Raw genomic sequence first — 25,525 nt, forward strand, 5'->3', positions numbered from 1 at the left:
ATAGAATAAGATATTTTTCCTTTTTTTATTCTCTGGAAGGCTAGAATGATTTATTCATGGGAAGTTAATTGGAATTCCCTATAAGATTGGGCTCTGGTGGGTTTTTGTTTTTTTTGGTGTGTGTGGGGGAAGATTTTTAGCTGCTTATATAATTTCTTTAACAGTTGTGTGGCTGTTTAGACTTCTTACTCCTTTTTAGATCAGTTTTGCAAAGTTATGTTTTCCTAAGAATTTGCATGACCTACTTTGTAGTATTCTTTGTATTGTCTTTTTAATCTCAGCTGAATCTGTACTTTTGTTGCTATTCTTAATCCTAATATTGTTGTGCTCTTTTAAAAAAGTGCTAAAGTTATATTCATTTAATTAGTCATTTTCAAAAAACCAATTTTTGGCTTTTTTGGTCTCCTCTCTTTTTTTGCTTCTTACTTTTTATTTTATTACTTTCTGTTGTCTTTATTAACGTCTTCTTTCTAATTTTTTGGATTTCTTTATTCCTTTATTAATTTCTTAAGATGGATGCTTAGCTCATTAATTTGAAGTCTTTCTTCTTTCCTAATATTGGCATTTAAGACTATATATTTCTCTGTGTGTCCTTTTAGTTTGGATATGTAGTGTTTTCATTGCTATCAAGTTATAAGAATTTTCTGTTTTGTTGTGTTTATTTCTTATGGACCATGATTAATTTAGAGATGAGTTTAAAAATTTTACATATTTATTGGAGTTTATCTTTTTGTTACTGATTTCTACTTAATTGAATTGTCATCAGGGAATATGATCTGCATGATACTGAATCTGTGAAATTTATTTGGAACATAACTTACTCGCTTCAGTATCTATAATGCCCAGCACAATGCCAGAAATGTAGAAGTTGTTTGGCAAATGTTTGCTGATCTAGTGAATGAGGGAATGAATTCCTAGTCATCAGGCATTAGAGGAATTACCTCTTACTGCTCAGCCAAGGTGTCTAATCCTGCCAGTTACATCATATTCCAAAATAGCCCAGCAAATGAACACCAGAAATAGAATGACCATCCCAGACTGTCTTCTGTCCTGCTCACCCCGTTCCTCCTTTGGCCTGGGAGCAGACACTGAATAGGTGGGTGAGAGGCTGCTTGAAAATCTGGTAATGTGAGACCCTCACACCCAGTCTTAAGTGTAATAGAATTATATAATTGCTTTCCCACTTATTTCTTCTATGACTTGGAGAAAAGTTAATAGTCTCTAAAACACATGTAAGGTTGCATTTCCTCTGAAGAAAACTCTTATCTCATAAATTTCTGAAAGTAATCAGGCATGATTCCCCCACTTAAAAAAATGGGAAAACTGATATAAGCCACAGGTGGTGAGGATGGTTGAATTCCTAATCTGTACTTTTTGTTCTATTTACTAACCATCTCCACATCATATTTATCACTTCTAGTAGCAGGGGGGTAACACCTTAGACGTGCCTAAGATAATATAGATAGATAAAACATTTGACTGAATTTGGCTTATCAGGGCATTTGAAGACCAAGAATGAAAAATATATATTCATTCTCCACTAGTTAATACATATTGGTTAAATGCATGAATGAATGATCAACCCTTATTATGGTGAGTATATTTTCTCCTTTTTGAATCCACACCACTTTGGCATATGAGGAGAAAAGAGTGAACATTAACTCCTCTGTCTTTTTTAAATCATTGAGAAGCCTTCTGAAGATGCCTATTAAATAGGTCTTTAAAGAGATTTTGAGGGAAATACTAGAATGTTCTTATTTCAGAGTAAATCTCAGGGAAGACGGCAATGTTTATACATTATAACAACTCACATGTTGCAACAAAATTCACACATTATAACGGTGCTCATATGCTGTAATGGTAGGCATATACTGTAAAGTTTATGTATTGTAATAGACACTTGACATGGGGCTGACTGGAAAGTAGACTATAACTTAACTGTGCCCCCCAGTACTTACAAAAGTGGCATTAGATAAGATTCCTTCCCCGTTGAGGTCACCCCCTTACCTTGAGTTTTCTCTCTAGGTTATAATAGTCTGGTCTGCAAGGCCTGTCCTCATTTTGTATGCAGAGGCAAATTGTGAGCATCTCCTGGCCATGTTTATGTCTTCTCCTCTTGTGTCCTCCAGAGGGCCGCCTTAGCTCTGCATAGGTAAGAGGTGTAGCCAGGGAACCATGAGGAGCGTAGAGCATTCAGGGTTCAGAGGATTCATCTGGAGCAGAGAGGATTCAGATTTATCAACCTTTCCACATAGAAGAGACCTCAGACTTGGTTTTCAGAAAAAGCAGGCTGAGAAAGACTTGCCTCTGGGCCACCATTGAGCTAGTGGAAGGTTCTGAACTAGAACCTGGCTTTTGATCCCTTGTTTTTTCTCTTCTTGTAGGAGGTAGGCTCCTTGACCTTTCCCTTCCTTCCCTTCCCCTTCTCCTCCTCCTACTTCTTTTGTTTTTTAATTGAAGTATAGTTGATATACAATTTTATATTAGTTTCAAGTATACAACATAGTGGCTCACCAGTTACCCACACTATTAAATCCTCACCCCAACTGGTGCAGTTACTATCTGTCAACACAGAAAGATGTTACAGAATCATTGGCTATATTCTCCATGCTGTACTTCCCTCCCCGTGACCAACTTATATTATGATTGAGAATTTTTGTGTCCCTTTATCCCCTTCCTCACCCACCCATCCCAACCCTGCATCTGTGATAACCACCAATTACTTCTCAGTTTCTATGAGTGTACTGCTGTATTATTTATTTTGTTTGGTTCTGTTTTTAGGTTCTACAAATAAGTAAAATCATATGGTATTTGTCTTTCTCTGCCTGGCTTATTTCACCAAGCATAATATCCTCTAGTCCATGTTGTTGCAAATGACAGGATTCTTTCTTTGTTATTGCTGAATAATATTCCATTGTGTAAATGCACCACATCTTCTTTATCTGTTCATCTATTGATGGACATTTTGGTTGCTTTCATATTGTAGCTATTGTAAATAATGTGGCAATAAACATAGGGGTGCATATATCTTTTCAAATCAGGGATTTTATTTTCTTAGAGTAAATTCCTGGCAGTGGAATTACTGGGTAATATGGTATTTCTGTTTTTAGCTTTTGAGGAATCAAAGTACTGCTTTCCACAGTGGCTGGGCCAATATATATTCAAACCAACAGGGTAGGAGGATTCCCTTTTCTCCACATCCTGGCCAATGCTTGTTATTTCTTGTCTTTTGGATAGTGGCCATCCTAACTGGTGTGAGGTGATATCTCATCGTGGTTTTGATTTGCATTTCCCTGATGATTAGTGATGTGGAGCATCTTTTTATGTGCCTATTGGCCATCTGTATTTCTTCTTGGAAAAATGTCTGTTCAGGTCCACCGCTCATTTTTTAATTGGTTATTTGGTTTTTCTGGTGTTGAGGAGTGTGAGTTCTTTATATATTTTGGATGCTAATCCCTTATCAGATAAAACAATTATGAATATATTCTCTCATACTGTAGGCTGCCTTTTTGTTCTGTAGATAATGTCCATTGTTGTACAGAAGTTTTTAGTTTGATGGAGTCCCTTGCCTAGGGAGACATGTCCAGAAAAAAATTGATCATGCTTATGTTCAAGAGATTTTTGCCTTTATTTTCTTCTAAGACTTTTATGGTTTCATGACTTACATTCAGGTCTTAGATCCATTTTGAGTTTACTTTTGTATATGGAGGTGGACAATAATCCAGTTTCATTCTCTTGTATGTAGACTCTCTTTTCCCCATTGTGTATTCATGGCTCCTTTATCACATATTAATTGAACAAATATGCATTGGTTTATATCTGGGCTCTCTATTCCATTGATCTATAGGTTTGTTCTTGTGCCAGTACCATACTGTTTTGATTACCAAAGCTTTGTAGTATAACTTGAATTCAGGGTGTTTAGTCCCCCAAGCTTTGTTCTTCTTTCTCAGGATTGCTTTGGCTATTTGGGGTCTTTTGTGGTTTCATATGTACTTTAGTATTATTTGCTCTAGTTCAATGAAAAATGCTGGTGGTATTTTGATAGGGATTGCATTGACTCTGTAAATTGCTTTGGGTAGGATGGGCATTTGACAATATTAATTCTTCCTACCCATGAGCATGGGATTCCTCCTCCTACTTCTTGATAGGAAGTTATAACAGTCAGCCTTGACTGAGGGCCATTCCTGTGCCAGGCACTGATTTAAAGGCTTTATTTACATGGGATGCTCATAAAACCCTATGACTTATGTACCATCATTAACTGCTGTGTAAATGAAGAAACCAAGGCTTTTAGGGGCTAAAACCAAACCAATGGACAAACAAAACAAGAAAACAACTTGTTTAAAATATACAGCTAATGGTGGTGGCAGCGTTTAAAACAGGTCTGGCTCCAAAGCCCCTGTTCCCACGGACCTGTGCTACCCTTTGAGCCCAGTTATTAGAGGTATGAGATGCCCCACATGATGGTCATCGTCCAGGTCTCTTTGTTCCTGCTTCCCTCCTGATTCTCTGCTCCACTCAGTAAATACTCAGGTCTTAATTAAAACATGAGATGTGGGCTGTTTGGCAGAGTTAACCTGCTCAGGAGCACAGGACGTTGTTGTACACTTCTTCACTGCAATTTTGTTCCAGATCACAAGTCGATTATGTCTTTGGGTAGGAACAATGCATAAAATTTGGAATGGAGTTCGATGGATTTATAGATTTTAACTATTTTTTGTGGCAAAAACACACAACCTGAAATTGTCATCTTAGTCATTTTTAAGTGTATAGTTCAATATGTTAAGTACATTCACATTGTTGTGAAACAGATTTCCAGAACTTTCTCATCTTGAAAAACTGAAACTCTGCACCCCTCCAACACTAACTACCCATTCCCCTCTCTTTCCAGTTCCGGCAGCCACTGTTCTACTTTCTGTTTCTATGAGCTTGACTATTCTAGATACCTCATATAATTGAAACCATACAAAATTTGTTTCTTTGTGACGGACATATTTCACTCACTATGATGTCCTCCAGGTTCATCCATGTTGTAGCATATGTCAGAATTTCCTTCCTTTTTAAGGCTGAGTACTATTCCACTGTATGCATAGACCACATTGGATTTTATCCATTCATCCATTGGTGGACATCTGGGTTTCTTCCACCGCTTGGCTATTGTGAATAATGTTACTATGAACATGGATGTGTAGATACCTCTTCAGGGCCTTGCTTTCAGTTCTTTTGTATATGTACCCAGAAGTGGTATTGTGGGATCACATGTTAATTTATGTTCAAATTTTTGAGTTGCTGCCATACTGCTTTCCGTAGCACCTGCACTATTTTACAACCCCATCAATAGTGTACAAGGGTGACAGTTTCTCCATGTTCTCACCAATACTTGTTTCCTTCCTTCCTTCCTTCTTTTCTCCCTCCCTCTCTTCTTTCCTTCCTTCCTTTCTTCCTCCCTTCCTTCCTTCCTTCCTTCCTATCTTCCCTGCTTCCTTTCTTCCTCCTTTCTTTCCTTTTATATAAGCCCTAATGGGTATAAGCTGAGCAACTAGTTTTTCAGTGAATATTCTGTGCCAGGCACTGTGCTTGGATAGGGGTTGCAGAGATAAATATAATGCGGTTCCTGCTCTTGAGTCACTCAGTCTTGTGGTTGGACTATGCCAGTGTTTCTGCAAGTGTAAATACTTGCACCAGCATCAACTGGAATACCTGTTAAAAATACTGATTCCTGGGACTCTCTCTAAACTTCCTGAATCAAGATCAATAGATAATCTAGCTGCACATTAAAATCCATCTTGGCTCTTCCTAGGAGTTGTGATTTAACCGATCTTGGGTGGGCTTCTGTAATATATTTTAAAACTTCCCAGGCGATACAAATGTACAGCCAAGGTAGAGAAACACTGGATTAGATGATTTCTAAATTCTTTCCAGCTGTAAAATTCTGCCATTGGCAGCACTTTTTAGTTTAAGAAATGCTATTGACTTGTTTCCTCTGTGTAAGGTGCTAGGTCAGCTAGGTGGTGAGGGTCAAGAGCAGACTGGGCTCAAATAAAAATACTTGAGTTTGGTCCTGACCCACCCTACTGACACCAGGAAAACCTTAGGAAAATCCCCAAACCAGAAGAGGGTGGGATTATGGAAGTCAAACAAAGAAAGTCTTTAAAGAGGGGAGAGGTTGTGCCTGATGCTGCTGAGGAAGAAGCAAAGGGTGAAGAAGAACCCATTGGGTTTGACGTTGTGGAAGTCACTGGTGACCTTGATGACAGACTGTTGTAGAATAAAAGAAATGGAAGTCTGACTGGAGCAGGTTAGAGACAAGAGTGGGAGGTGCAGAGGCAGAGCAGCAACTGTAGACAACTTCTAGGAAGTCTGGGGCAGGAGGGCGCAGAGAAATGTGGTGGCTGTTGGAGAGTTACACTGGGCCGTTGGATTTTACCATTTTTTTTTTCAACAGTAAATAAAGAATTTATTTTGAAAAAAGTAAGTATATTAAGAAATTCATTAATTAAATAAATAACACAAGTCACTGTCTCCTACCAGTCAGACCCTTTACAGTGTTAACCCTGGGGCATGGGCTCTCTTAATCTCCATATTTCCATTCTATGGATTCTTGAGAATAAAGTCTTTTTCCCAAGGAAGTTCCACCCCTGCTCCCCACTTTACTGAGATATGATTGACATAGAGCATTGTGTAAACTGTAGGTGAGTGACATCTAGTACCGTCTCTAATCCTGGCAGTCCTGCGACGTTTCAGGTTCTTGCTGCAGGGAGGCCGGACTGACGCTGGTCACCCATTGTCTTTATTGTGGAAGAGCCTAGTGGTTACACCCTTTCTTGGCTCCTTCTTCTGGCCCCTCCCCATCATGCTAATGTGCATTTTCTATCCAAGTGTTCTCTCAGCAGTTTTTATAGAGATGCACAGAAAACACTTTTACAGAGCAAGGTTTTGAGCCTTCCAAACTGTAGTGTCATGGTGTATGCGAATGTGGTGCTGGCTCAGAAGAGGCCTTGTCTAATGTTGGTGTCAGGTCCCCTCATCCGTCCATGCTGGCTTGGCCACTCAGAGGGACCTCGGAACTAAGCTGCCACTGGGACAGCCCCACGGTTTGGATGGAGAGTTTAAAGTGGGGTGTTTTTTTTTTTTTTTTTTTTTTTTTTAGATTCTCCATAATTAGGCTCTGCTGATTATTATTATTATTTTTTAATTTTGGTATCATTAATCTACAATTACAGAAAGAACATTACGTTTACTAGGTTCCCCCCTTCACCAAGTCCCCCCCACATACCCCTTCACAGTCACTGTCCATCTGCATAGTAAGATGCTGTAAAATCACTACTTGTCTTCTCTGTGTTGCACAGCCCTCCCTGTGTCCCCCACGCACTATACATGCTAATCGTAATGCCCCTTTTCTTTTTCCCCACCCTTATCCCTCCCTTCCCACCCATCCTCCCCAGTTCCCTTTCCCTTTGGTAACTGTTAGTCCATTCTTGGGTTCTGTGCTTCTGCTGCTGTTTTGTTCCTTCAGTTTTCCTTTGTTCTTATACTCCACATATTAGTGAAATCATTTGGTACTTGTCCTTCTCCACTTGGCAGCGATAAACATAGGGGTGCATCTGTCTTTTTCAAACTGGAGTGCTGCATTCTTAGGGTAAATTCCTAGAAGTGGAATTCCTGGGTCAAATGGTATTTCTATTTTGAGCATTCTGAGGAACCTCCATACTGCTTTCCACAATGGCTGAACTAATTTGCATTCTCACCAGCAGTGTAGGAGGGTTCCCCTTTCTCCACAGCCTCGCCAACATTTGTTGTTGTTTGTCTTTTGGATGGTAGCCATCCTTACTGGTGTGAGGTGATATCTCTTTGTGGTTTTAATTTGCGTTTCTCTGATGATTAGCGATGTGGAGCATCTTTTCATGTGCCTGTTGGCCATCTGGATTTCTTCTTTAGAGAACTGTCTATTCAGCTCCTCTGCCCATTTTTTAATTGGATTATTTGCTTTTTGTTTGTTGAGGATTTTACCATTTTTTTATTAGAATTTCCTCCACTACTCCTACTAACTTTGATCAAAAAAGCATTTATTAATCCAATTGAGCAGACTCTGATGTGCAAACTCTTGATCCAACCATTTAGAATCAGGACTCTATTTTTTTGGACTTACCACATTGTGATTTTTTTTGAAAGGAAGTAAAATTGTTCTAGTTGAAGCTAACTCAGAGAGCTCAAACATAAAACTGAATGCTAATTTTTGCAGCGCTCTGAAGGGCTAGGACTTTTGTGGGGGTCAGCTGAGAACTGATACAAGTTCTCATGTGCAGGAGAGGACAATGGTGTTTTTATCCTTCTTCTCTCTCCCCTTTTTCCCTCCTCCTCGTCTTTTCTTTTCCCCTTCCCAGTTTTTTCTGCTCCCATTCTCCTCCTCCTCCGGAATCCTTAGCTTGGCACAGGGAGCTTTACAAACGGGCTCCCATCTCCCCCTTCCCTCTCCCTGCATTCACTGTGCCCACCCACGTATGTCTGCTCATGTTAACTGCTCTGGCTCTCTGAATGTGCTGTGCCTCTCATGCCTCTGTGCCTTTACACATGCTATTCCCCACCTATCTTTTTTTTTAAATTGAAGTATAATTGACATATAACATTTTAGTACCTTCGGGTATACAACATAATGATTCAATATTTATATGCACTGTGAAATGATCTAGTGTCCCCCATTACCATACAAAAGTTATATAATATGGAAGACAGTATTTTTCGCTATAGTCACCATGCTGTACATTACATCCCCATGACTTATTTATTTTATGACTAGAGGTTTGTACCTCTTGATCCTTTTCTCCCATTTTGTTCATCCCCTAATCCCCCACCCCTCTGGCAATGTGTTCTCTGCTTCTGTGAGTTTTGTTTTGTTTTTTAGATTCTGCATATAAGTGAAATCATACAGTATTTGTCTTTCTTTGTCCTGACTTATTTCATTTAGCATAATGCTCTCAAGGTCTATCCATGTTGTTGTAAATGGCAAGATTTCATTATTTTTTTACAGCTGAGTGGTATTCCATTGTATATATACTACACACACCACATCTTCTTCACCCATTCATCCAAAGTGAGCACTTCAGTTATTTCCATATATTAGCTATTGGGAATAATGCTGCAATGAACATAGGGGTGGATATATCTTTTAAAATTAGGGCCTTCATTTTCTTCAGATAAATACCCAGAAGTGGAATTGCTAGAACATATAGTGGTTTTATCTTTAGGTTTATGAGGAAACTTTGCACTGTTTCCACAGTGGCTGCACCAATTTACATTCCCACTAGCAGTGTAGGAGGGTTCCTTTTTTTCTCCACATCCTCACCAACACTTGTTATTTCATCTTTTTGATAATGGCCATTCTGACAGGTGTCAGATGATATCTCATTATGGTTTTGATTTGTATTTTCCTGAGGATTAATGATTTTGAGCATCTTTTCATGTACATGTTGGCCATCTGTATGTCTTCTTTGGGAAAATATCTACTCAGATCTGCCTATTTTTTAATTGGATTGTTTGTTTTTAAGTTATTAGTTGTATGAGTTGTTTATATATTTTTTACATTAACTCCTTATTGGATATATGGTTTGCAAATATCTTCTGCCATTTGGTAGGTTACCTTTTTATTTTGTTGATGGATTCCTTAACTATACAGAAGCTTTTTAGTTGATGTCATCCCATTTGTTTATTTTTGCTTTTGTTGCCATTGCCTTTGCAGTCAGATCTAAAATAGTATCACCAAGAGCAATGTCAGTGAGCTTACCACCTGTTTTTCTTCTGGGAGTTTTATAGCTTTTGGTCTTACGGTCAAGTCTTTAATCCATTTTGAATTTATATTTTTGTATATGGTGTAAGATAATGGTCCAGTTTCATTCTTTTGCATGTGGCTGTCTTTGTTTCTCAAAACCATTTATTAAAGAGACTGTACTTTCTTCATTGTATATTCTTGTCTCATTTGTCATAAATTAATTGACATATATGCATGGGTTTATTTCTGGACTATATTCTGTTCCATTAATCCATGGGTCTGTTTTCATGCCAGTACCATTTTGTTTTTATTATTATAGCTTTGCAATATAGTTTGAAATCAGAGAGGGTAATGCCTCCAGCTTTGTTATTCTTTCTCAAGATTGCTTGGGTTATTCAGGATCTTTTCTGTCTTCATACAAATTTTAGGATTATTTGTTCTATATTGGTGAAAAATGCAATTGGACTTTAATAGGAATTGCATTGAATTTAAAGATAGTTTTGGGTAATATGAACATATTCACCACATTAAATCTTCCAATCTATGAATACAGAATATCTCTCCATTTATTTGTGTCTTATTCAATTTCTTTTGTCAAATTCTTGTAGTTTTCAGTGTACAGAAAGGTCTTTTATGTCTTTGTTAAATTTAATCCTACATATTTTATTCTTTTTGATGCAGTTGTAAGTAGGACTGTTTTCTTAATTTCTCTTTCTTATAGTTCATTGTTAGTGTATAAAAATGCAACAGATTTTTGTACATTGATTTTCTGTGTCCTGCAACTTTTCTGAATTTGCTTATTAGTTCTAACATTTTTTTTGATAGAATCATTAGGGTTTCCTATATATAAAATCATATCTGCAAATAATGACAGTTTTACTTCTTCATTCCTAATTCTAAAGCCTTTTCTTTTTATTGCCTAATTGCTCTTGCTAGGGTTCCAATACTACATTGAATAAAAGTGGTGAAAGTGGGCATCTTCATCTTGTTCCTGCTCTTAGAAGTAAAGCTTTCAGCTTTTCACCATCAAGTATGATGTTAGCCATGGGCTTGTCATATATGACCTTTATTATGTTGAGGTATGTTCCCTCTATACCAGCTTTGTTGAGAATTTTTGTCATAAATGGATGGTGAATTTTTGTCAAATGCTTTTTCTGCCATCTAGTGAGATTATTATATGATTTTAGGCTTTGTTTTGTTAATGTGGTATATCACATTGATGGATTTGAGGATGTTGAATCATCCTTGCATCCGTGGAATAAGTTTCACTTGATCATGGCTTATGGTCTTTTTAATGTATTGTTGAATTTGGTTTGTCAATATTTTGTTTAGGACTTTTGCACTTTTGTTCAGGGATATTGGCCTACAATTTTCTTTTTGTGTGGTATCCTTGTTTGGTTTTGGTATCAGGGTAATACTGACCTTATAAAATGTGTTTGGAAGCATTCCCTTCTCTTCAGTTTTTGAGAGGGATAGATATTAAATCTTTGAATATTTGATAGAATTTACCAGTGAAGCCATCTGGTGAATATTGTTTGTTGGGAGGTTTTTGATCACTGATTCAATCTCCTTTCTAGTAATTGATCTACTCAGATTTTTCATTTCTTCATGATTTAATCTTGGAAGATTTTGTGTTTCTAGGAATTTATCCATTTCTTCTAGGTTGTCTAGTTTGTTACTGTGTAATTACTCATCGTAACCTCTTAAAATCCTTTCTATTTCTTGGTGTCAGTTGTAACTTCCCTTCATTCATCTCTGATTTAATTACTTGAGCCCTTTCTTTTTCCTTAGTGAGTCAAGCTGAAAGTTTATCAGTTTTGCTTATCTTTTCAAAGAATCAGCTCTTAGTTTCATTGATCTTTTCTATTGTCTTTTTAGTCTCTATTTCATTTATTTCTACTCTGATATGTATTATTCCTTCTTCCACTAACTTTGTTCCTCTGTTTGTGGTTCCTTTAGGGGTAAAGTTGTTCTTTGAGGTTTTTCTTATTTCTTGAGGTAGGTCTGCATCATTATGAACTTCCCTCTTAGAAATGCTTGTGCTGCATCTCATATATTTTGATATGTTGTATTTTCATTTGTCTCAACATATTTTTTATTTCTCCTTTGATTTCCTTTTTGACTCATTGGTTTTTCAGTAGCATGTTGTTTAGTATCCATGTATTAATGATTTGTCAGGTTTCCCTTTTTGTGATTGATTTCTAGTTTCATACTATTGTGGTCTGAAAAGTAGGTTGATGATTTCAATCTTAAATTTATTGAGACTTGTTTTGTGGCCTAACATATGATCTATCCTGGAGAACATTCCAAGTACACTTGGAAAGAATGTGTATTCTGCTGCTTTGGGATGGAATGTTTTGTATATATCTATTAAGTCATGCCCATATTTGTCTTATATTACAGTGTTTGTTTAAATTCTATTTTGTCTGATATAAGTATAGCTATTCCAGCTTTCTTTTGGTTTCCATTTGCAGAAACATCTTTTTCCATCCTTTCACTTTCAGTCTATGTGTGTCCTTACATTTGAGATGAGTCTCTTGTAGGCAGCATATAGGTGAATCTTTTTTTTCTTTTAATCCATTCAACCACTCTGTATCTTTTGATTGGAGAATTTAGTCCATTTATGTTTAAGGTAATTGTAGATAGATATGTCCTTATTGCCATTTTGTTAATTGTTTTCTGGTTATTTTTTGGCTCCTCTATGTTTCTTTCTTCTCTTGCTCACTTCCCTTGTGATTTGGTACCTTTTTTAAGTGTTTTGTTTAGATTCCATTCTCATTACCTTTTGTGTATCTACTATAGGTTTTTGCTTTGTGATTACCATAATATGTGATTACCATATATATATATATATATATATATATATATGCCAGTTTATCCTGATAGCAAGTTAAGCTTGAATGTATCCTAAAACTATATTTTTACTCCTCCCCCCATATTTTATGCTTTTGATGTCACATTTTCATCTTTTTATTTTGTGTACTAATTGTAGCAATTATATTTTTACTACCTTTGTCTTTTAACCTTCATGCTAGCTTTATAAATGATTAGTCTCCTACCTTTACCTATATATTTACCTTTACCACTGAGATTTTTACTTTCATATGTTCTCCTATTACTAATTAGTGCCCTTCTTTCAGCTTGGAGAAACCCCTTTAACATTTTTTATAGGGCCAGTTTAGTGGTGGTGATCCCTTTAGTGTTTGCTTATCTGGAAAACTCTTTCTCTCTCCTTTAATTCTGAATGATAACCTTGCTGGATAGAGTATTCTTGGTTGGAGGTTTTTTTTTTTTTTTTTTTGCTTTCAGCATTTTGAATATATCATGCCATTCCCTTCTGGCCTGCAGTTTCTGATGAAAAATCTGCTGATAGTCTTGTGGAGGTTTTCTTTACATAACAAGTTGTTTTTTCACTGCTTTTAAGATTCTTTCTTTGTGTTTACCTTTTGAAATTTTAATTATAATGTGATCCAAGGTATTGATCTCTTTGGGTTCATATTATTTGGAACTCTCTAGGCTTCCTGGATCTAGATGTCTTTTCTTTCTCCATGTTAGGGAAGTTTTCAGTTGTTATTTCTTCAGATAAGTTTTCTGTGTCTTTCTCTTTTCTCCTTCTGGGACCCTTATTAGGTGACTCTTTTCCACATGATGTTGTCCCATTGGTTCCTTAAACTGTCTTCATTTCTTAATATTCTTTTTATTTTTGCTGCTCTGTTGGGTGTCTTCCACTGTTTTGTGTCTTCTAGGTCACTGATCCTTTCTTCTGCTTCATCTAGTCTGCTGTTGAGACTTTCTAGTGCATTTTTCAGTTCAGTCATTGTATTTTTCAGCTGAATTCTGTTTGGTACTTTCTTATATTTTCTATCTCTTTGTTCAGCTTCTCTCTGTGTTCACCCACTCTTCTCCTGAGATCAGTGAGCATCTTTATGACCGTTAGTTTGTACCCTCTCTCAGGTAAATTACTTACCTCCATTCATTAAGGATATATTCTGGGGTTTATCTTGTTCTTTTGTTTGGAGCATATTCCTATTTCCTCATTTTGCTTGACTGTCTGTGTTTGTTTCTGTGTATGAGGTGAAACAGCTAGTTCTCCCAGTCTTGAGGAAGTGGTCATAGGAAGACTAGGGGTATGTTCCAATCTGCTGTCTGTGTAGTACCCTGGGGGTGGTAGCCTGCCAAGAACCGTCTCTCCAATTGTTTCAGTCCCATGAGACTCAGGCACTCAAACCTTCCCAGCTACCAGAGCCAGATTTTCAAGGGGTTTCCCCTGTGTGGACTGTGCATACCTGCCAGATATAGTGGGGTGGGGCCATGGGAGAGCACCTAGCTAGGGTGTGCCTGCCTGCAGGGATTAGTGGGGTGGGGCCACAGGGGAGCCCACCTACTTCTTTTGGCTAACTCCTGTTCATTTGTATTAGGTAAAAGCTGAGCTAAGCTATACCTATAAGACAGACTTTCAACACACTGGTTTAGAATTTAAATTCTCTCTCATGGCACAATCCAGAGGCACATAGTTCAGGGCTGGTAGGGTGGCTTGGCCAAACTCACTGTGTGGTTTTCACCTCTGGATCCAAGGTGGCTGCTCCAGCTCTCACTACCATCACACCTGTGTTCCAGAGGGAGGAGAATGACTAAAACTCATCTTCAAAAGCATGATCCAGAAGTTGTTACACATCATTTTTACTTGTATCCCATTTTTAGTCAGAATTTAGTCAGAAATTAGCCAGAATTTAGTCGCATAGCCACACTTGACTGTAAGGGAAGCTGGAAAATGCAGTCTTTGGTTGGAAGAATTGGAGGGAAATATCCAACTGTGGCAGATATCCAGATCATCTGTCTAAATTCAGCCAAATATCTTTTACTCCAGGAAGCCTATTTCTCCTGAAAGTGCCCACATTCTTCTCTCCAGCATGAGACTTACACCATACTGAGTTGGGATTATCTTGTCCCTCATCTGTTCCCACTAGACTATAAACAGACATAGCTCATATGTCATTTGTCTTTGAATCCCTAGTACCTGTAGCAGTGTTGGCCCATGGTGAACGTGTGGTGGCAAAAATGAATCCTGAAGTAGCTGTGTTATTGGCACAGGGACTTAAGCACTGTTCTTTTCATGGAGGGAGGGAGGGTGGTCAGAGTGGTCTGGCAGGTCAGTTAGTTAGTTGGCCCCACATGTAGCCCCTTCACCTTCCTGCCTCCCACACTAGAGATATCCAGGAGTCTACTGGTAATCAAAGAGGGGTGGATGGAAAAAAGGCAGCCCTATTCCACAAGCTAGGTAAACATGCAATCCTGGAAAGTGTTTAATCAGGTCAATATTTATTTTAGGTTCCAATGATATAATCCAACTCTTACTAGGTCCAAAGGGTGGTGGGGAGCAGGCATGACTGTTTCAGCCCTGTGCTGTTTGGGGTGTGGCCCTCGCTTCCAGACTCTCAGGACATATGGCCCCCCTCAGCCTGGAGACTCTATACCCTCAGGAATCTCTATCTCTCTGGCACTTTCTCCCCCATCCCCATGATCTCTACATGCTTTTATTCCTCTTCGTCCCATCCCCTGAGGTTTCACCCCATCTTGAGCTGTAGTCTCAATAGTTGTTCTCTGATATGGGGTCATCTGCTACAGATGGGGAGCAGGGATCTTTGGGCCATTCCAGGGTAGAAGGGTGGGGGCAGGAGAGGAGACCAGCATGAGTTGGTCTCAGGATGAAATATGTATATTCTTAATCTCCTGCTGGCCTATTGCTTGTAACTTATTGTGTTGAAAGAACCATCTGTCACTTCCCTCCCTTGTCCTAAGGTTTCAGGGATAGTGTCCAGTGTCAAGACCTGCCCTCACTTCCCAGATTTGGGACATTCCCAGCCATGTGTTCTCATAGCCCTCCACAATGCCCTTCACGTACTCATTCCTGTTCATTGTCTGGCCTCCCCACTAGCCTGCAACCCCCAGCAGGGCAGGTGATGGTGGTCCCATTTCAGAGATAAGAAAGCAAATGCAAAAGGTCAATGACATGTGCAGGGGCACCGTGGTTAGTTAGCAATGAGTCATAGCGACAGTGGGATTTCTGACCCCCAGGTGTGGGGAAGAGAACACGTGCAGGTGTGACTATCAGGCTCTGAGTGGGACCTGGCAGGGAATGTTTGCTGTTAATCTGGGCTGATCGAGTCCTCAGGGTGAGTTTGCACACCTGGGTATTCTCATGGCCAGCATCAAGCTGAGGGTTTTGTCCTAACCCTGAAAAAGAGTTTGGATTTCCTGGTTTTGCCCTGAACAGCTGGTTAGGTGCCCATTTTCAGGCCAGGAAGAAGGTGTATCTTTTCCCTCCTCTGATGTTCTGCTCTCCTGTGATTATTGAGAATAAACTTCTTCTTCACCTGGAATGTCTGGCTCCCTAGGAGAAAAAGGAAACATACCTTACTCCATCAGGCCAAGTACATGATGTACAAAGGCCCCTGGAGGCTGAAGACATTCTCAGATCTTCCCTGGGTGAAGACTGGGATGGGAATGGGGCCCCAGGCACTATAAGCTGGGGTTCAAGGCTCTGTTGGGATTGCGGCTGTCCACCAGGTATCCTTCATCCCATGAGAATGTGATATAGGCCACAAAAGGGGTGGATGGCTGAACCAGTTTCCCTCTGATACCCCATGGCCTAACTGACCTTCCCTTCTTGCCTTCAGAAAAGTCCAAGATCTTCATTTCCATAATAATTCATTTCCCTGCTCCCAGTCATGTCAACAGTGTGTTAGGTGTTTGGGATACAAATGTGAGTAAGACCCATTTCTCACTTTCAAGAGACTCATGGTTCAGTAGAGGGAGATGGAGCCATACACAATTAGCTATGTAATACGAGCTAAAGTGCTATGAAACTAGATGTGCTTAGCACATGTGTGAATGTAAAAGTAGGCTTGATGTGCTATGTTACTGAGGTGTAAAAAGAAAGCCTTGAGGTTTCTAAGGAAACGATAAAACATCTTGAGTAGTAGAGCCACATGATCATTTTAGTGTCTTGATGGTTCTGGAGGTTGTGTTTGGCTTGCTTCATGGGGAGAGACTGGAGGCTGCACTCTAGTAATGATGTGATTTCAATCATTCAGAGAAAAGATCATGAGTCCTTGGAGTCTTTGAGCATGAGGGATATAAAGAAAGGGGAGTTGATAAGATTTGCAGAAGGGAATTTTGTGAGGGTAGGGAGTTAGGGGAAGGATTTAAGGGTGGCTGATGTTCCTAGCCCAGGATACTGGAAAATGTGATGCCTTTAACTGAGACAGCATCACATGAGGAGGGCATGGGGATCAGGGACAAGAGGGTCATAGATCACGACACTGAGGATGGCATGGAGGTCTGGCTGTAGGGGTGGAATAGGCTCAGACGGAACTAAGGGAGGAGCCTGTGGGGGGATGCAGATTCCAGGAGTCAAGAGCTACAGTATTTCTAGACCCTGTTTGTGAAAAAGGGATGGCCTGTATTGGAGAAAGGTGTTACCCTTTCTCCTAATTGGAATCTTTTGCACTTTTTGTCATCACTGTTCTTTGACAGTATTCCAAGAACTAGTTAAGATTTAGGCAACTGAGCTTACTCATAGGAAATCAAAACACCACTAGCAAACCGAGGGGAAGGACAACCTTTTGAGGGCACACAATGCTGTAGTCCGAGGAAATGCAACAGGAGGCCCCCAACCATTGCGGGGTGGAGTTGAATAGTGGCTGCGCCTGTACACCAGAAAGCCATTCTGTTTGCTTAAGACTGTGCTGAGAACTTCTTTAATAAGACTCTAAAAATCACAATACTTCTATTGCCAGCAGGTTTGATCTTAGAGAAGAATCTGGTTAGGAGTCAATGGCTTGATTTTTGCACACTAAATTCCCTCCTAGACTCTCTTGACAACTTCTTAAATTCTGAGCAGGTTGCGCGGATACACAACCAAATATCACTCACAATAATCTAGCACCTTGTTATACACAGTGTGGCCCCTGGGCAGGCAGCATTCGCATCATCTGGGAATTTGTTAGAAATGCAGAATCTACCAAATTTAAACCTGCATTTTAACAAGTACCCATAATTCTTATGCACATTAAAGTTGGAGAAGTATTGTTCTGGCACAGCAAGTTCCAGATAGAGTTTTATGTTGGAATCATTTAGGTAACTTTAAATAGCTTTTCAAACCTTCAGCCCCAGACATTCTGATTTAGTTAGGCAATACTCTTGGGCAGCTAGGTTTGGGAACCACTGGCTTGTATAGGTTCAAAAATCCTTCTCTGTTGATGGACAAATGGTTTGTTTGATTTACAGTCACGATAATGGCTAAAGCCTTATGCTTTTTAATAGAAAAATACCTCGTCTAGAATGGCAACTAGCAACCTTGTCCCCTTCCTTTCAGGACAATTTGTTGCATGACGCTCAAGAAGGAGGATATATGTCATCCCCCTGCCCTCCTCGCAACAGCAGTGACCATGTGTATGGTGGCAAAAGTTGAATGAGCTTGGCCAATTCACTGCCCGGTTGGAAAGCAGCTAGTCAGCTGATGTTTACCAAGCACGCTGAATGAAAATTATTACCCAAGAACCAAGCAATGTGATCCCCATTAGATTGTATAGGTTGTTTCTATAAATGGTCATAGTTAGATGGGGCTTTTCACAAATCTCCTCCAAGTTCTCACTTTATGGATAGAAAAATAGAAACCACAGAGATGTTGGAATCTGCATTACAGCTGGTTTCACCCAAGAGGAAAGGACTTCTTGTTCTTTGGAAAATAGGCCACGTGTTGCCAAGTTATAGGTGCAATATGAGCAGGTTTTGTACTCTAAGCTTAATATCAAACACTGGGAAAAGTGCTGTAAACACAAAAAGATCTGATTCCTAATGGTTGCGCAGGACCCATCAGACACATGGAGTGCAGATGTCCTGGGAATTCACCAAGCAAGTTCTCAAACGCTGAGATCTTTACTTACGCAGGTGCTTGGGAAGTAGGTCCTGTGTAGCTTCCAGCATTGGCTGGCCTTGTCTCACTGAAAAATGGCATTGACCCAGCCCAGCAGCAGGCCAGAAACTGGCTTTAACTGGAGGCATAGGAATGTGCCATTGTTATTTTCTCCTTCCTTATCAAGCCCCATTAGCTTGAGTGAGGAAGGAACAAAAACGGGCTGGGAAAACATGTTGTTTCACTGGGTAAAAATTTACTACCAAGGAAATAATTTTGTTGTGTCCAAAAAAGGACTAGTGAAGGCCTTTGGGAAGGTGTAGTCTTCCAAACACTTTGGACAGTTTCTCCCAGCATCACCCAACGGGAATGTTGCCTGTTGGCTGATGGCCTTTTTCACACAATACCAGAAATATGCACCCGACGGTATACAGGTTCACAAAGTCATCCCTTGCTCATTCACAATATTGGAGAAGAGAAGATATGAGAAGAGGGAAGAGTTGTGGATTATGTAAAGAGTGATTGTATTTGGCTGTGGAATTCAGTAAAACACATGTACCCTTATGCTTTTAGACATTTAAGCATGATGGCATCATAGATGGACACACAGATGACAAAGTGCAGAGGGGGAAACTGAGATCCCACTAAGGAACATACCTACCTTTGTTCATGTGTCTGAGGCTCTAGGGGGAGAGGGCTCCAGAGCCTGGTTGTGGTTGAGTCATAGAATTAACCATGCGTTACAGCTCACTGAGGCCCTGTGCTATCATCTTGGTATCTTTGGTGAATCCCAGAACAAAGCCTGCAGGAGGCAGAAGCCAAACTTCTTTTATTACTAACAGCTGTTCGAAAGAGCGTCTCACCAGTAATGGGAGCTGACATTTCCTGAGCACCCATTGCATGCCAGGAAGTGGTAGGGACCTGGGCACACTTGAATTTATGAACTCTTACAGCAACCTAGACAGCAGGCTGCCAGAGCTCTCTTTTGCAGAACACCTGAGGACCCAAGAGGTTAATGAACTTGCTCAGTAATATTTAGTTATTGAGTGCAGGAGTCTGGGTTCACACCCAGCTCTGCCTAACCCCAAAGTTATTCTTCACCCACTAGCCCTTTCTGGGGAGGTCTCAGCCCTTTAGCTTTTTTTTTCCCTCTTCAGATTTGGTGCTGGCAGAATGGCCTAGGAAATGTTCTCCCTGCGGACATGGGGAACCATTCGTTTTTGTTTTGTTTGCTTTATTTTACAGTTTTTAAAGGACATTTTATTTCAGTTAGAACTGGTGTTGTGAAAATGGTTAAAGTATTTTCCCTTTAACTTTCAGGAACAAATGCTGAAATGTCAATGCAGTGTGTATAATATGTGCATTCAAGTATAACAATAGCTGGTATACATATGCATGTTATTTATATTTGAGTATACTGATGCATATTTGTGACAATACATTCAGTCATTATGCCTACCTATAGAGATTTTTATATAATAACCTGTGAGTTAACACTAAGGTCATACTTGGAACCATTAGTTTTACATGGGACTGAAAAGTGGGTTGTATGCTGTTTTCTGGGAACCAGCCAACTCCCAGGCAAGGACATATCCCAGGCATAAAACAACAGCATGACACCTGTAAAGTTCCTTGAGAACTGCCTCTGACTAAAGAGAGGGGCTGCCTCTCACCCCTGCTTCCATCACAGACTCCTGCTCCAAGGGCTGAAGCTTCCCGCAGCGCTGTGGCCTCTGGCCCCTCCCCGGGCTGCCCTGTGAGTCAGCTGCGGAGAGTCTGTTTGTTTTGTTGCCCTTGGTTATTGGGCAGGTGTATTCTGATGTTTGGAGGCCAGTTCCTCCATCTGGTTCCTCTGTGAGATCTTGATTGAACTTGAAGAACATTCTTTATTCCCACTGGTGCACCTGTCCGAAGGACATCCTTTATTCTGCTTACATGCACCTGTCCACGTGAAGCTTTCTGACTGGCTGGGGACATGAGACATAGCTAGCAGTATGAGATCCTCAACAAGTATCCCTAATGTGTGGGCCACTGTCCCGAGGCCTAGGAGCTCAGTCCTGCCTGCAGCCTCCTGGGAGAGTGCCAAGGAGAGGAGCTTGGCTGATTTGGATGACTTTCCTAAGTGAGCAGTTGTTGTGTCACATTGAAAATGTTTTCATTGAAGGCCACTCTAGAGATGTCTGAAGGAACGGGTAGCAGCTCAGACAAAGCCGTGCGGGTCAGTAAAGCTGTGCAGTTCAGCACTGAGGACGCTATTCCTGGGCAGGCACAATGCTGAGCTTTGATCTGCTGCCAGGCCCTGGAGAAGTCAGAGAGCTCTTTCCTCCAGTTGCCAGGGTGCTGGCCGCCTGGACAGCAGATGGGCATTGCCCCACCTGGGGAGAGCCCAGCCACAGTTGCTGTGGTGGAATCCTCCAGGTGCCAAGGCAGTGCCTAGGCAGTGCTCCTGGGAGGAGGGCAGGGAGCTGGCAGAGGGTCTCTAAGTCTGCTTCCGGGAATGATACAGCTGGAGGGACTGCGCTCCACACTGGCTCTCCTGAATGGCCTGGAGGTTTGGGAGGATACACACACACAGGGCCACAGGAGAATATAAAGAATGAATGAGTAAATGAATGAATGAATGATTGAATGAACCCAGCATTCTTTCCTCTTAAATATCACCAAGAAAAGGAAAGGAAATAACAGGCACGGTTTGCATACGAGGTTAATGACACTTTCTCAGGTTGCCATAATTTGTACTTTTCCACCGATGCAGAAAAGGACGCTTTGCCAAAGAATGTCCTTGGAGTGGTTTGATGTATTTTTCCTTCTGTTATTTAAGTCAAATGTATTTAATGTAACCAATTCAGCTGTGAGCTGGAATGTGTGATGAGTCTTTCTGCCCCCTGCGGACCCCCACAGCGTGAACATTTCCAGTTTCAGCTCCACAGGTGTGTCAGCTGACAGCGGCTTTCAGTGGGGGTGGCTATTTAAAAATCCATGCACCAAAATGGTCTTGTCAGCAAGTTGGCTGAGAAAAGCTTTCCTGGGGACTTAAAGGCACCAATGTTTGTTGTTCATGTGTTCATTCATTCATTCACTAAACAGTTACTGAGCATTTATTATGGCACAGGATCATACCAGGCATGTTTTGAGGATATAAAGATGGGACACAGACCCAAAACACTCCAGGGACTTATTGGGTTCTCCAAAAATATATATATTTCCAATATTATATATTGGGTTCTCCAAATATATATATATATATTATATATATATATATATATACACACACACATTGAAACAGTCTGTTCATTGAGTTAGTGAAAGTTAAAAATTTAGTTTTTTGAGCATACAACAACAGGAATGCAGTATAACAGATAATTCTTTAGCTCAGAAAAGTGGTGGAGGGAGCCCAGTCTAATCCACTCCCAAATGTTTGGTTTCTCCCTGCAGGACCTTGTGGGCACATTGCCTGTGCTGTAAGTTACACAAACACAGAGACTTGAGAGCCTGCTATTACCAAGTCTCTCTAACAGCTCGTCTCCCCTTAGGTCTCCCTCACCCTTTATTCCCGTTCAGGCAGGAAAAAGAGGACAAATTCCTAAGGCGATGTTGTTCCCAGGGTACAATTGCCATCCATCACTCCCTGCAGGAAAAATGTAAATATGCACTGGCTGATAGTGGTATTATTTATTATCATAGGCTTCGATATGGATTTGAGCAGGAGTGGCTGCTGGCCAAGCATTATTTGCCATTCCCCTGGGAGGCTTGGCTGGGTGGGCAGAGCTGGGGGTGGAAGGGAGGCCAAGGGAAGGCGGGAGCTCTTGCAGCTGAGAACAGGGCTGGGTCTTTGCCATCAAGGCTGCATACCAGCAGTGTGTCAGGGTAGAGTAGGGGCTGCTGCCACCTTGGAGCCATGTTCTTGGAGACTGTCCATGTTTAGAGAACTGAAGGCTGGTCCTTGTGAAGCCCAAACACTTGATCATTTGGGGGTGGGGGGGGGATTGGCCTGTGTCATTGGTGTTGACTTGTCGCAGGTGGGTCGTGGATGGTGGTGTGTCAGTTGAACCCAAGAGACCATTGCTTACCTGGCTGAATGTTTCACTGAATCAGCTGTGCTTGCTTCCTGGGTGCACAGTGGGTGAAGCCCTCAGGGACCTTACGCTTTGGGGCCCTAGGTGCCCTCCTACCCGTACCATAGTGTGCCGTCTGCCATGCCTAGAGGCAGACAGTCTTCCAGGAGGGACAGGGAAAGGCAGCCAAGCTCAGCCCTCTCTCCTCTGCCTGGGCTGCCAACTCCCACAGGCTCAGTGAATGACAGCTTTTAATATTCTTTCAACTGTGCAATGGTCCATTCAGGGGAGGCAGGGAGAAGGTGAATGTGAGCAGACCCTGACTGCGGTGCTGAGGGCGCAGAGGGAAGGGGCCTGCTAAGGTGCAGTCCTGGGGCGGGACTGACGAGGAGAAAAGGAACTGGCGGCAGGCAAGGTGGGTCCAGGCGCCCAGAGACTCCTTGGGAGTGAATGCCTAGATGGGAGTTTAGGGAACATCTCTAGGTCAGAGTGAGAGTGTGGTGTGAGGATGCCTAGGATTCTGAGCGCTCACCCCAAAGTGCAGTGTGGGGAGTGATGGCAGAAGGACTTGTTTTAGTAGAAACGAGCAGTTTTGAGAGATGACTGTTTGAGTGCTTAAACAAGAAAAAAACTTGGGAAATACGATCGGGAATGCAGCTTGGTCTCTATGCTCTCAAGCTCTCAGTTAAGGAGGGACCGTCTTGGACACAGTACCTGCACAGGACCAAACAGATGGCGAGGGGCATGTAGCAGCATAGAGACCCAGTATGAGCAGAGGGCAGCAAGAGATCAGCCCCAGCAGCTCTGGAGTGGATGGAAGACTGGGTGGGGCGGGGCTTTGTAAAGCTTTGTGAAGGGACAGGAGCCTCAGGCCAAAAAATTTTCATGGCTGATGCAGTCAAGTGACTACAAGCTTCCTTTGGCAAGGGGGCTTTTTCTTCTGTTATGTCTCAGAGGTCTGTATCGTAGCTCTGTGCACACAGTGGGTACACAGCAGGCCCCTGTTTAGCATGTGAATGGATAAACCCAATACAAAATGTGTTTGTAAGTTAAGTAATTGTTATTATCAAGGTGATCTGCTTTCAGAGGATGATGGGATGGCATGGCAGAAGAGTGTCTGAGGTGGTGTGTTTTCTTCTTGGCCCTTCCCTTCGTGGATTTCTGGGGAACAGACTAGCTTTGCCCCCTCCAAGAAGGTCAGGTGTCTCCTAATGGTACCCATCAGGAGGTGCTTCCACCTCCTTGGATATAACCCAGGGACATTATCAACCGCCTCCCATCTAGACAAGTAAGCAGCTGGCCCCTCTGGTGGCTCCCGGGCTTTGAATAGATAGATGCAAGTGACATGCTTTGGAATATGCCTGTGTTACAGATGTGGACGAATGTGCAACGGATTCCCACCAGTGCAACCCTACCCAGATTTGCATCAACACCGAAGGAGGGTATACCTGCTCCTGCACCGATGGCTATTGGCTTCTGGAAGGCCAGTGCTTAGGTAACAGCTCTCTGGGGTTCCGAGGCTCTTGGCAGTTAATAGTTTCCAGGGGCATTGTGAGATGTGGGCATAGCTCGGTGGGCTAAGGGCCGTGGGCTTTTCTTTGTGGGGGAGGTAGGAGGCCATGGAGCTTACCTGTAGCACCTTCCCATAAGAACCAGCTGTCACCTTCACTGTCATGTCATTGTCAGAGTTTTTTTTGAATGCATTTTTTAAGGGTTCATGTTTGATTTTTACCTAGACCTTCTTTCTGCCTTTAGGCGGTTTATATCCAAGGCAGGAAGTGGGAGAAGGAAGGGTTATTCTGGTAATTAGAAATCAGACTAAGAGAAAGGAACACTCGCTTAGTCACAGAAATGTCCCAAGTCTCAAATGTGGATCAGTCGAGTTCATCCAACATCATCTCCTCCCCAAAGTCCATCGCAGTGCCTACCCGTCCTGCCCCTTCTCCCCGCTGGCTATGGTCTTTTTACTCCTAAGGTGCTAGTCATCAGCAACTGAGAGTTTTGTTCCTTGCAATGGGCACCTGCTATATGATCTCTGTTTATTTTTACTGGAACGTTATTTTCCTTTCTTCCCCTTTTGTTTTTGGTTTAGCCAAGTGAATGAATTCAGAGCAATCTCTAGCTGTCACTTCAATTTCTACTTCTAGGGTGTGATTTCTATGCTGTGTTCTCTTGGAAAAGCCCTACCAGCTTAAATTCTCCAAGACACTGTTCTGTTGCTTGAGGGTCAGTCCTGGAGGAGCTGAGAAGCAAATCCAGACATCATGGAAACAAGAAAAAAGACGGTTCTTCTTTCCAAGTCTCTTGTGATGGAGACTGAGTTTGGGTCTGCTCTAGAGGCCTGTCTGAAGCATCCTCAGCGCCTGATAAGCCAGCCTACACTTGGCCCCGTTCCCCCTTCCAGTCGTGCACTGCAGAGCTGGCCGCACACGGGCATTTGTGAATGTGGGGGTCGTGGGCATTTTAACCAACCCCAGCAATTATGGAAAGTTTGATGCCACCGATTTGAACATAAGCAGATCCGTGTGAGTGAGTTATTTGTACAGGAACTTAATATGTAGAATTTCAGAGCTGGAAGGGACATTAGATATTATGTCATCCAACTTTTATAGAGTTGGAAACTGAGACTCAAAGAAGAGGAACATTTTGGACAAAATTAGAAGGAGTTGGGTTTAATACTGATCTCCTATTTCTTGGTCCAGTTTTTCCACCCCAAGGGGGCGCCAAAGCGGCCCAGGGGACAGGGACACACAGGCCAGATTACAGAGACCTTGGGGCCAGCAAGCC

The 25,525-nt window shown here is 41.5% G+C and overlaps 1 protein-coding gene across 3 annotated transcripts in view; it reads left to right on the top strand.

Annotated features, from left to right (window-relative positions):
- Positions 1–25,525, top strand: part of FBLN5 (fibulin 5) — a 78,751-nt gene that overhangs the window by 28,702 nt on the left and 24,524 nt on the right. For all 3 annotated transcript variants that reach the window (XM_036882279.2, XM_036882280.2, XM_036882278.2), the window contains one exon: positions 24,111–24,233. In XM_036882279.2, coding sequence (XP_036738174.1) covers positions 24,111–24,233 — 123 coding nt within the window. The remainder of the gene's footprint in view (positions 1–24,110; positions 24,234–25,525) is intronic.

The sequence above is a fragment of the Manis pentadactyla genome, chromosome 11 (genome assembly GCF_030020395.1).
Source record: "Manis pentadactyla isolate mManPen7 chromosome 11, mManPen7.hap1, whole genome shotgun sequence".
NCBI classification, from domain to species: domain Eukaryota; kingdom Metazoa; phylum Chordata; class Mammalia; order Pholidota; family Manidae; genus Manis; species Manis pentadactyla.